Source organism: Dermacentor albipictus, chromosome 2 (assembly GCF_038994185.2).
Source record: "Dermacentor albipictus isolate Rhodes 1998 colony chromosome 2, USDA_Dalb.pri_finalv2, whole genome shotgun sequence".
NCBI classification, from domain to species: Eukaryota; Metazoa; Arthropoda; class Arachnida; order Ixodida; family Ixodidae; genus Dermacentor; species Dermacentor albipictus.
This window is the reverse complement of record NC_091822.1, coordinates 89,729,051-89,742,518: the sequence shown is the minus strand read 5'-3', so window position 1 is coordinate 89,742,518 and position 13,468 is coordinate 89,729,051. Positions and strand designations below refer to the sequence as shown.

General features: G+C 43.1%; 1 protein-coding gene across 2 annotated transcripts in view; it reads right to left on the bottom strand.

Annotated features, from left to right (window-relative positions):
- LOC139055994 (glutathione S-transferase 1-like) overlaps window positions 1-12,294 on the bottom strand; it is a 36,326-nt gene extending 24,032 nt beyond the window's left edge. The window contains exons 1-2 of one of the 2 annotated variants that reach the window (XM_070533728.1): window positions 9,612-12,294; window positions 1,054-1,112 (exon numbers count right to left, since the gene is read on the bottom strand). In XM_070533728.1, the coding sequence (XP_070389829.1) occupies window positions 1,054-1,112; window positions 9,612-9,752 (200 nt within the window). In that variant the 5' untranslated portion in view covers window positions 9,753-12,294. The remainder of the gene's footprint in view (window positions 1-1,053; window positions 1,113-9,611) is intronic. The other variant, XM_070533727.1, reaches the window with a different exon arrangement.
- Window positions 12,295-13,468: the final 1,174 nt, after the last annotated feature.

The window sequence follows — 13,468 nt, the reverse complement described above, 5'->3', positions numbered from 1 at the left end:
ATGTTACCAGCTATATTCTTATTAATCAGGAATCCGACGCCTAGTTCCCTTCTCTCTTCTAAGCCCCGGTAGCACAGGACGTGCCCGCTTTTTAGCACTGGATATGCTTATTTTGGCCTCCTAACTTCGCTGAGCCCTATTATATCCCATTTACTGCCCTCTAATTCCTCCAATAGCACTGCTAGACTCGCCTCACTAGATAACGTTCTAGCGTTTTCGAAGTGTGCTGTGGTAAATACTACGTTTACTTGCCTTTTGAAATAAAACGCTGACGTACCGCGTACTGTGCTCAGACACGCTATATATCTCTGGCAGCTGAGGGCAAAGGGTATTAAAAAAGCTAATTAGAATTAGCTTTTTAATACCTTTTGGCTTTAGCTTATTTAATTAGAATTAGCTAATTAGAATTAGAATTGGTTAATTAGTCATAAAGGTTGCGGAAAATGTGATTGGTCGGATGGTCTTTCGCCATATTGCTTACGACATCCCATAATATATCGGAAAGTTTAACCCGCCAGTTTAGCTGGCGGCGGCAAGTGCCCTTACAAAGGCTGTAACCACCCTAACACAGCACTTGCATGTAGGCTCGCTAGGCCAGGAAGTTCTGCAGGGCATTGTGACAGTGACCAGAGAGCCATGTGGCGACGTCCACGAAGTTCTCGCACGAAAGGGCCTGCAGACGCGTCTCCAGCTTCCCTGCCATGTGCATTATACACTCTCTGAACAACCCCCCGGCGCGGTGTTTGCATGAACCTATGGCGAGTGAATGCCATGGCGTGGAATCGCTCAGAATGTTGTTGAAATTTCGCTTCTATAATCCTGCTGCCGGTCAGTTTAGAAATTCTGGGGAGCACAGTTTGATATCCCTGTTCACGGTCAGATGCGAAGAGGTAATGAATGTTTTGGTTATAATATTTCATAATGAAACTGCACTGGACTTTCTGAATTTAAACGCACTATCATTGCTCGAAGTTGCTAAGTCAAATCCTAGAATGTTTTTTTTTAAAGGATTACCTGTAAGACCAATGTTAATAAAAAACAATCGAACAATACCTTTCATAAACTACGAAGCCTTCATCGTCAATGGCAGGAACCTTGTGGAATGGGTTTACCTGTAATGAAAAATAGAGTTGCATTTCGGCATGTAAACATTGATAAATCTTGTTCTATCTCCAAGAGAACGCGACAATTCATCTACACATCTTATATATGTATAGTGTTTCCTTGGCAGAGAAGGTCCTCGTTTGCTTTAGTGGTAGGCTACGAAATGCATTGATATGTAACATAACTCAATATTGCGATTAGAATTTTTAGGGTACTACGAACGTTTTCCGGTGTCTCTCTGGTTGTCTGTTTCTGGTCTTTCTGTGAATGTCTCCCACAGTTTGTCCGCCAGCTTCGGCCACTTGGTAGTTTTATCTCTCAAAACGGAAATGGGCACTCCTTGGATGATTCCCACGAAAGCGTACCCGTCTAAACGTCGACTTCGGATCCCCAATTGCCACGTGGTTGCATCGCATGCCGCTGTGATCGTGCAGCATCAGAGGCGAACTCAACCGGAACGGGGTGACGTCATGGGTTGGATTTTGAGAACAGTTCAACCATTATGATTGGCCGCGTCCAAGTCATAAGATTTGCTCGTCACGTTGCATAGGCGAAACAACTGTTTCAAAAGTGGACTCCTTTGGCACAGTGACGTGTGTGCTGACATGTATGCTCCGGCATGTAGTGATCAGACATGTAACATGCGCCGACATTGAATGTGGTGCAATAGCTGGAGCAAGTTGTTTAATTCATCATCAGCCTGGTTACGCCCACTGCAGGGCAAAGGCCTCTCCCATACTTCTCCAATAACCCCGGTCATGTACTAATTGTGGCCATGCCGTCCCTGCAAACTTCTTTATCTCATCCGCCCACCTAACTTTCTGCCGCCCCCTGCTACGCTTCCCTTCCCTTGGGATCCAGTCCGTAACCCTTAATGACCATCGGTTATCCTCCCTCCTCATTACATGTCCTGCCCATGCCCATTTCTTTTTCTTGATTTCAACTAAGATGTCATTAACTCGCGTTTGTTCCCTCACCCAATCTGCTCTTTTCTTATCCCTTAACGTTACACCTATCATTCTTCTTTCCATAGCTCGTTGCGTCGTCCTCAATTTGAGTAGAACCCTTTTCGTAAGCCTCCAGGTTACTGCTCCGTAGGTGAGTACTGGTAAGACACAGCTATTATATACTTTTCTCTTGAGGGATAATGGCAATCTGCTGTTCATGATCTGAGAATGCCTGCCAAATGCTCCCCAGCTCATTCTTATTCTTCTGATTATTTCCTTCTCATGATCCGGATCCGCCGTCACTACCTGCCCTAAGTAGATGTATTCCCTTACGACTTCCAGTGCCTCGCTGCCTATTGTAAATTGCTGTTCTCTTCCGAGACTGTTAAACATTACTTTAGTTTTCTGCAGATTAATTTTTAAACCCACTCTTCTGCTTTGCCTCTCCAGGTCAGTGAGCATGCATTGCAATTGGTCCCCTGAGTTGTTTAATTATGTTAAATAAACTGCGTCTCTTCACCAACAAGCAACTCTCGGCGATATATATGGACGACGGCGTTGGTCCGCTTAGCCAGCTTTGTGCCACGCCCCAGTGTAGCGCAGGTCAGCTACCGTGTCTTAGGCGTCTCGGCGGTAAAGGCACGCGACCTTCAAGTGACGTCTGATTCCGAACCACAGACCTCAGCACAAGATCACAACGTTAGTCAAAGTCATCTGGGCTGATCATAGGGCTGCTGTGCCGAGAAAACCGGGTCCAAAATAAGCTCTCCGACCAGTTTGGATCATTGGGTATGTGATAATGGCTATATGCCACTCTTCAGTGAAGCTCTTTGATGATAACTTCGGAAGGCGGTGCTTATATGCGCAAGCAACAGCAGGAACTCGAAGTTAAAGACGAGTGTCTACGTTAATGCAATTAGCAGTGACCGTCACCGCATTCTTGTGCTCTGCCCCCAGAAGTAATCTACGACATTATATTGAACGGTGCTAAGCGTGAATCTGACACAGAGGTGGGAATGTGCACCCGACGTCTTCTCGTTTACAAAATGAACTGACTCATCGAGCATGGGCTTCATACAATCGCGGTGCTGATGCAGGAGTTTGTAGACAAGCGCAATATTCAGAAGCTCGTGACTGGAGAGGCTCCCCGTCACGTGCTTCTTTATTGGACGGGCATCCTTGGCCTCTTCCACAATATATTGCACAATTTCGCCTGTGTGTCAATAGCTCCACCGTCCCAAATATCATCATTACAAATCGTAACTAATTACAGGCCCATCGCAAGAAAGAATGCTAATCATATTAACATCACCGCTCATCTCCAACTGATGGATGCACAGTAATTTTTTCAATATGAACCTATAAAGGCAATGCGACATGATATTTCCGACTATACGTTTCTTGCGTTAAACGAAGGCCCTAGACCTGGACACCCCGGGAAAATTACTAGCGAACTTTTGAGTCCGATAAATAATTGAATATAATAGATTTCCTACTGCCAGTTTTGGTTTCGTTTTCTACCCATGAGGTTCCTGGGCAGTGACATCGCGACGCAGTATGTGGTCACGTAGAAGTAGGAAATCATGATGTTTCGCCACACATTGTGGGCTCCTCGTTTACCTCCGATGCTGTTACTTATGGTTGCGAGAAAAAGAATAACATTCGCCCATGTAGAAAATTCAAGAAAAATTAACTACGTTTCGTGACCCGTACGGGTCCCTTGCTCAATATGGAGAGAAAGTACAGAATGCCGTTTTTCAAGTAGTGGCAATATTGCGCGTGTTGCTTGGATAAACGTCTGGCATATTGCCATGTTTCTGATTTGTTGTGTGATCAGTAGACTGAATGTAGACAGATTCTGGTAAAACATCCAGTAAAAGAGAGATCATACTCCACAACTACTGTCGTCTATCTAGTGTGTCCACCATGAAAGCTACTTTGAACTTTCCTCTTCTTTCTTTAGGAAGGAAAGTGTCTCAAATATCAGTCTTTCAGAATATTTGACATCATAGTCATCTTAAAGAAGTCTTTCTATCTGAGGAAGAGTACATTTCGTTCCGTAGAGATCCCATCCATAAAGTAGGCGTCCCGCTTCAGTTTCACTTGCAGTTTCAGTATATTATGCTTTAAATACAATGAATGGGTAATATATAGACAATATATAGAGGGTCCCAAAGTCGAAGACCGCAAAGGGACCCTCGGTTAATAATAACAAAGGAGAGATGTATTAAAGATGAGCAAGCAAACTAAAACAAACAAACACAATCGCGAAAATACAACAAAGAAAAATTAAATTAACGAAAGAAATTGGTTCTATACAAGCCTATAACGCGTAATAAACTGTCAATACATACAAATGGCAAATGTAGCGCAATGAATGACGTCAACTCAGCTATACATATAAAAAAGCTTAAGGGCATGACTAAATGCATGAAAGAATGAATATTTAATGGTGCTCGGTAAGCCATTCCACAGTTTTATAGCAGCGAATAATGATGTCATTTTCCATAGTTAGAATAAACCATAGGCAGAAGAAAACTGGAGTTACGTGGAAGCCTCGTATTATTATTATTGCTGAAGTACCTAGAATCAATCAATTGGTATCAAAGCGGTTTATTAAGAGATCTATAACACATGATTATTATATAATAGTTTATCAAGTTCGTTGCAACAAGGATGCTAATTTGACGAAGTAATAGAGTGGCACTCGTGAAAAACCCACTGTTAATGTTAATGCATATTGCTTGGTTTCGTAAGTGCTGAATAGACAATATACGACAACGATATCTGTTTGCCCAGGAAACAATGCCGTAATTAATGTGTAATTGAAAGCAAAGTATAATGGTAATAATGCGCCTTTGTAGAAATATGATTTTGATTTCATTAATGCCCTAATACCAAAGGTACATTTTTGCTTAAGGAAGGCAAAGTGTTGACAAAACTTGAGGTTAGAGGAGAAATTGATTCCGAAAAATGATAGACAGCCGGAAAGGGGAATGTGATGACCATCTACAGTTATCTCAGGCAAGCAAGGTAGTATTCTTTCGCTACAAAGGAAAAAAAAATGAATGGAGTTTTCGAAGGATTGATATTAAGTGAGTGGAAGGACACCATGCAACAATATGGTCAAGCTCATTGTTTAGTTTATGGATTAGGGTTGTTAAAGAATTGTCACGCATTGATATAGTAGTATCGTCTGCGTATAGTACACAATGTACCGATTTAAGACACGTGGGTAAATCATTAATATAAATAGAGGATAGTAAGAGACCTAGCATGTGGCCTTGTGGTACACCTTGGTTAATAACTTTAGTATCAGAATAAGCACCTTCAAAAATTACTCTTTGTTCTCTGTCTTGCAGGTAACTTTTTAGGCGTTTTCGCATCAAATGTTTTAGTAAAGTACAAAAATACCGAATCAACGAAGTTACCCGTATCAATCGAGGGACGCATGTACTCGGTTAGGGATCATAAAGCTAAGTTAGTCGAACTGTCTGTGCGAAAACCAGACTGAGAAGAATGCAACAAATACAATTTTTAAAGTAAATATTCAGGCGGTTATAAATTATCTTCTCAGCAACTTTACTAATCGACGAGAGAATAGAAATAGGACGATAGGTAAACAACTCCGTTTTATCACATTTCTCGTGTATAGGAATAATCTTAGCCCTTTTAAGAGAAGTGGGAGAAATACCACATTAAAAATGTCATTAACTGTAATACGAAGTTTCCAACTTAGGCGCCGAATAAAACAACGGATGTAGGAAGGAGACACGAGACAACCAGGTCTCCTTCCTACGTCCGTTGTTTTATTTGGCGCCTTCGTTGTAATCATGCATAACCAACTCACCCACCAGCACGTGCTCAGTATAATACAAAGTGTATCAATAATAAGTGGTGCAACAAATTCTAGATGATATACAGAAATGTTATCTATGCCACTGGTAGTGTTGTTTAGAGTAAGAGCTAAAACCATGGAACATGCCTCATCTGCAGTTATGGGAAAGAGAAAAAAGAATGATTGCAGCGATAATTGCGATAAGTAGTAGTCATACGACGACTGCCGTATATGTTATAGATGTAGCCATTGAAACTATTTGCTCTGCTAGAAAAAATGAGTATGAGTTTTAGTCTTGTATATTATTAGCTGTATTACCGGACTTAGGTAAGTTCACGAACACATTAAGGAGCTTCCGTTGTTTTTTCATTGCCCTTGTGTTTTGCAAATTCATTCCTCGAACTGCTATTTTTATTTATCCATTCCTAAGACAAATCATGACTGGAACCGCTTGCTTTCCTCAATGGCCGGTATTAGCGACACTGACTTGTTTAAATCTGCTATTAAAGTTCTTGTTCATTTTAAGCATTCCGCATTTTGCTGCAACATAGTTAACTTGTTTCTGTTTTTGTGTTCTATATTTCCGCATTCTTGTGTTATTTTTGTCTTCTGTATTGCCGCATTTCGTTTATATATACATTTGTCTGTCATGCATTCTACTCCCTTTTGTAATACCCTCGGGCCCTGAAGGTATTTCACTAAATAAACAAAATAAAATAAATAAATAAAAAGGCTGGAACATAATGTCCCTTCGGTGGCGATGATTTGCGCTAATTTTAGTCTATGATGAGGCCCTTGCCAACAACGTGTTCGGCCAATGGATTAGAGGCTACGTGTCCTTGGGCCACGTTGTTCTCTCGTTGTCTGAGGCGGTGTTTAAAATTGGCAGACTCATCAATGCATAATGCTTCACAGTTTGTCCGCTAATAACTTCTTGATTTTGGCACAGAAAACACCAGAATTACATTTTGTTTAACTGCGGAATTCAACTATAACCATTCTTGTTATTCTGCGTGCGTTAAGGCGACATTAATGAAGAAGTCCGGTGAGCACTGCAGTCCATAATGACGAAACCAGCCTCGTAATCACGGCAGGCACCATTTTTACACTTTTTCTTAATGATGTCTGCACACTTCTTTCCGTCTCTTCCTCCAATCTTCCACGCTAAGCCGTTGAATGTAGTATCCGTCAAGCATCTCTCACCTGAATGCGCATTTGGGTCACTGCCTCGCGCCAGTGAGCGTGTGTAACTTGAGAGAGAGAAACGTGGGGCTGCGCCTAGGTACTAGTGAGGAGGACTTGCTTTGCTTCCTTCGTTCCAAACCGATGTCAATGTGCACCACGCCAGAAGTGCCGCTCAAACTTGTTAACAGGGGTCGACACAGACTCCCGTAATGGCGAAGCATACAACACAGCTAATGGCCAGCAACAACGTGTTCAGTGGTCGTTGGTCTACGGCCGCTCAGGCAGTGTCTGTGCAAGTGAGTAAAAAGTCCTGGAAAAGCCGGAGCAACAAGCGCTTCAACATTGAGTAATTTTCATAGAGGTATGAGTAACCTGCTTTAGCCGTGCTCCATAGTCACTCTTTCTCATGACCCTTTACTCTCTCCTCTCTCAGTAGAAAGAAGTTCTGGATGGTGCGGGTGCTGTCGCACGCTCAATGTGGAAAGAGCGAAACAAAATTTCAGAGCGTTGATAGTGGAGGGTTGTCTGTGTGTATTCCGTCTTAGAGCCAGCCATTTCGGAAGGGAAAATTATGATCCAATACATCAGAGCGAGCTGTGTAGAGGTGGATTTGTGAGTGTCATGTACGACCTTCGCAATAAAAAATCATATAGGCCAACACTCTTCGTAAGCGCATTTACAGCTTCGAGTGAAGGTCACTATCACAGAAACATGCCAGCGACAGTGCTGATGTGCGCCGTGCAGTGCAAAAGGCGTCCCCGGTCACAAGGAGGGTGAGGACGGAACTCTTTCTTGCATCGCCGCTTGGTGTTCTAAACATCTTATGCAAGCCCTCGCTTTCGTTGGCAGGAACGAAAGTGAGGGCGTTGCTGCACTGCTGCTTGGTTCGATTATTTTGAAATGCATCTTTAAGGCGACTCCGCTGAGACCATGGCAAACTAGTGGTACTTTTTGAGGAAAGAAGACTACATTTTGTTCGCCTTCGAAGGAAACTATTTTTGAACGGTACATCAGGTTTCGAGAAATGCACTGAAAAAGGTGGCTACGTAGCCACACACTGGGCTATTACAGATGTTGAACAGTGGAAGGCTGCTGTGTAAGTTTAACCATTCATGTTTTTGTACAGCGGATCGAAGGCTACGTATACTTAAGTAGCAAGAGTTTAGAAATAATTGCAATAAATAATGTTAGTTTCCTTCTGGCATAGCCATTGAATGTGGTATTCTGACAGTGGATTTATTCGGTTTAACATGAACATGTCATCTATGTTGCTTGATTTCATGATTTGAGCCAGGTCTGTAAAAAATTAACTTTTTTTCGCCATTTGTGGATTCGCAACATTGTTCTGCTCGGGACTGTATACCCAGTAATTCTTGTAGTGGCACATTATTGAAAGCACCGAGCGGACTCCGTGGTCAGCAAACGAATTCTATGCTGACTCGAAAGGACAATAATCTTTTTTTCTCTTGTATGTTGGTAGCTGTACTTTAATAATGGTTACCAAACAGATTAACGCATTTTTCGGAAAAGATTTCATTTAAAAATATGGGGCTGAAAGCCATAAAGCAACACAATGTGTCAGTGTCAGCACTCGGTTGTTAAAGGCGCGGACCTAAATCTCATTCAAGATTAACTAATAACAATTAGGCTTGTGTACATGTAAATTACGATAACAACTGAGCAATAGACACGTCAGAATCAAGAGGCAGATGCGTGCAAGAAGCGAGCAGATTGATAGTGGAGTTTATTGAACTCCTCGCGATTATGGATGTTGGCGAGATCTAGATACGAATAGATAGAAAACTGGCTGACACTTAAAGATAGCGTTTCCGCAATTCTCAGAAAAGTACCTGAGAGGTAAACAAGACTATCAGCTTTCCACTTGCGCATACAATGTTGAATTTTTTTGTTGCTCCCTGTATTTGATTTTCACTCGTATTAGAGCGGAAACGAAACTTCCGCATGAAACAAATGTCCTACTAAACACTTGGATAACATGTCCGTGCTTCAATAATATGCACAAGTGAAACACGGTACTTAAGAACACTAAGAATGCCGTGGAAAGTGGGAATATACCACGATAACTGCCACCAAGAAGGAAAATCTGCAATAATGTTAACCACGCAAAGAAATTTAAATCACGTCAATACTGAGTTGAAGCCATCAATTCCGTAAGAACAAACAGAATGCACAAAAACTTTGAATATATAGGAGCAAATTCATTAATCAGAATATATATATATATATATATATATATATATATATATATATATATATATATATATATATATATATATATATATATGTGTGTGTGTGTGTGTGTGTGTGTGTGTGTGTGTGTGTGTGTGTGTGTGTGTGTGTGTAAGGGGGCATATTTGAACGATGGCTTGTCTGCGAACGTCCTGCAACAGCATCCAACTTCTCGTGTGAAGCAGGCCACGAGACTTCTTACTGGTAAAACGGCATTGAAGAAACAAACAAAATAATATAAAGCTTTGAAACAATAAAACGCAAGGCTCCATAAAACCCTCACTTACCTTGAGGTAGTCCTCACCTAGGTGCTCCTTGTTTGTGAAGTCCAAGTCGATGACGTTGAGTTCGACCCCTATATGCTTGGCAATACAGCGCACGAAGCCACATGGCGGGCTGGCGGGCATGTTGTACAGAGTGACAGGCATGGTGACTGCGAATCGTCTCCAGTGGGTTGCTCCTTGGCTTAACGGAACGAGAGTGGCACACAGAGGACCAGGCAGTGACGCGCGCTTTGTAGCGGAGGGCTATGCAAACGGCCGAGGGGAGGGTGTCCACGTATCTAGACGCTACTGCGAGGGAGTGTTGCTGAAGCGCAAGATAGGCAGATAGGCAACTCTCTCTGTTTAGCTGCGATAGCGAGTGAAGAAACTTATCTGGGTAGGGCTGCTTTGGCTTGCAGACGCTCGCCTAGAGGTGGGAAACAGCAACGACGGTGGGCAGGAGAGAGTGATACTGGCGCGCGGGTGTCAAGCTCGGACGCATGGCGTCGTGACGGAAGCACTTAGAGCGAACCGCATTGTCCAAGTTTGATAGCTGTGTGCGTTTCCACTGTTTCAAGTGATTTTGAAGTGTTAATTCTTAAACTACTCTCAATATTCAGGCACTAACACCATAGTAAACTCCTATAGAGCATCACTGAGACCAATGTAATGACGATCGCTCTGTTGGCTTTGTTATGTTTTATAATCGTTCCGAGACAGTGCCGGCTGGGGTTGTATAAAATATGAATGAGGCAGATTCGCGCCAAGCGTGCGTGGGCTCAAGCAATATATCAACCCCTTTACCATCACTTTGGAAGGAACTACGGTGTTGAATATGGAAGCACGGACGCAAGAATGATCACACACAAACACACACACACACACACACACACACACACACACCATTCATGTTTTTGTACAGCGGATCGAAGGCTACGCATACTTAAGTAGCAACAGTTTAGAAATAATTGCAATAAATAATGTTAGTTTCCTTCTGGCATAGCCATTGAATGTGGTATTCTGACAGTGGATTTATTCGGTTTAACATGAACATGTCATCTATGTTGCTTGATTTCATGATTTGAGCCAGGTCGACACACACACACACACACACACACACACACACACACACACACACACACGCAAACTCGCACATACACATAGAGACACTTACATACACAAACAAACGCAGAAACAAAAGCACACATACTCGCACACAAACACGCAAGCAGACATACACACCAAACTTGTGACACCTTTATGAAAAATAGCCCTATGTAAGTTCTCGCCTACGACATGTAAGATGTTTTCTGTCAGTGTGCTTGTAACACAAACACGTTTTAGAAAAGTGGCATCGTTTCAGCACCTTCATGCGCAAAAATTACCTTGCATAAACAGATGACGCATTATACCTTAAAGCATAATTTAAATTTCTAGCTCAAAATAAAACCTAATGAAGCTTTTTGTGGACCAGAAGTTAGCATAAATAGATTGCATAACATCTGCAAGATATTAAGCGAGTCTCCTGCTGTAGTCAAAATTAGTACAGCTGCATGGGAAGGTACAGTTAACTTCTCGTCTTCGTGAACCGTGTGTGAACCATCACGCATTCGGTATGCAGCTTATTCCACGTTATATTGTAAGCGGAAAGTCAGGTCCTTCGTGGAATGGGTTGCTAGCATGGCTAGTAGACGGCGTGGGAAAGCCGAAACTCAACGTAATTGCGGAGCACCGGAAACCCTTGAACCGCGTAAGGCTCATTTCAACAGTGCGCATGACTGTAATGCAGCCTCTGAAGTACGGTTAAGTTTGGTAAATTTTGATTGCTCAAAGTCATCACATCAAGGATAGAATATTTTTAGGAAAAATTTGCGATGTGAATATGACACGCTGTTGACTATATCCTGCGAATTTTGTCTTATGAAAATTATAATTCTTGCTACCCACCTTCCTTGACAAAAATTGTTATTGTGGCTAGTATTATTTGCACTAAGTTGCGATTTATGGTGACTGTCTGACCAGTTTCTTAGGCCGAGGCCGAAAAAAGTAACCGTCTGGGACAGCAGCAAGTCGCGCACGGGGATACGGTACCCCAATGCGGTAATACCAGTGGTGCAGCTGGTATCGGTGGTGCCACCGTTCATTACAACATAGTGGCACCACATGCTGGCACCACATGGTGGCACGGTGGCAAGGAGCGCGTTCTCGAATTCTGTTATGGTGAGAGCTACGATTTTTCCACGGCCTTGTAGAGATGCTGCTACTATGATCGGAGACGTAGACGGTGTCGTCTGAGATATTTCATGGGGTTCCGAACTGTTCCTTGTGGAAGTGGCGCCTGAACTGCCGATTCGTTCCCACGTAAGGATGGTAAAGGAGGTAAATAAAGAAAGTAAAATCCCAATAAAGAAAGACGTCAGGCAGGGAGATGCGATCTCTCCAATGCTATTCACAGCATGTTTACAGGAGGTATTCAGAGACCTGGATTGGGAAGAATTGGGGATAAAAATTAATGGAGAGTAGCTTAGTAACTTGCGATTCGCTGATGATATTGCCTTGCTTAGTAACTCAGGGGACCAATTGCAATGCATGCTCACTGACCTGGAGAGGCAAAGCAGAAGAGTGGGTCTAAAAATTAATCTGCAGAAAACTAAAGTAATGTTTAACAGTCTCGGAAGAGAACAGCAATTTACAATAGGCAGCGAGGCACTGGAAGTCGTAAGGGAATACACCTACTTGGGGCAGGTAGTGACGGCGGATCCGGATCATGAGACGGAAATAATTAGGAGAATAAGAATGGGCTGGGGTGCGTTTGGCAGGCATTCTCAGATCATGAACAGCAGGTTGCCATTATCCCTCAAGAGAAAAGTATATAATAGCTGTGTCTTACCTGTACTCACCTACGGGGCAGCAACCTGGAGGCTTGCGAAAAGAGTTCTACTCAAATTGAGGACGACGCAACGAGCTATGGAAAGAAGAATGATAGGTGTAACGTTAAGGGATAAGAAAAGAGCAGTTTGGGTCAGGGCACAAACGCGAGTTAATGACATCTTAGTTGAAATCAAGAAAAAGAAATGGGCATGGGCAGGACATGTAATGAGGAGGGAAGATAACCGATGGTCATTAAGGGTTACGGACTGGATCCCAAGGGAAGGGAAGCGTAGCAGGGGGTGGCAGAAAGTTAGGTGGGCGGTTGAGATTATGAAGTTTGCAGGGACGGCGTGGCCACAATTAGTACATGACCGGGGTTGTTGGAGAAATATGGGAGAGGCCTTTGCCCTGCAGTGGGCGTAACCAGGCTGATGATGAAGGATGGTAAAGCGAGCGCCGCCACCATGCCACAGGTAATGCAACACAGCGCCACAAGAAACCACCTCTCAAAGCCTGCTAAGCCGCTTCTTTGATAGAAACCAGGGTTGGTTCGCCATAAATTTAAAGCAATGCTATAGGTTACCTCCTACTTTGATCTAGCGAGTCAGTGTTTACAACGTAAAATTGATCAGAATGTCTGCTTGCATTGAACTTACCATTCAGGGTAGCTAACGCGTGATGCCACAAAGAAAACACAAATACACAGACACCAAGGTACAGGCAGACACCTCACACCACTTACTTACCTGCCTGCCTGGCCACTGGCACAGCCATTGAGAATTCAAATTGACGTGGACAGAAGGCACGCTGCCTTTGCTGCCATTGCGTATGCGCAGGCGTTCGGGGCGACGACGGTATAGGCGTGCGCCATGCCACCTTCGACCGGCGGCGGCGTGGTGCTAGTTTCTAGTTCGCGCCGGTGGCCTGGAAACAGAAAGCACAAATTTCAAAACCTGCTTCGCTTAATCTGTCTTTGCTAAACTGGTTGAAATTCCGGCCTTTTCATACTA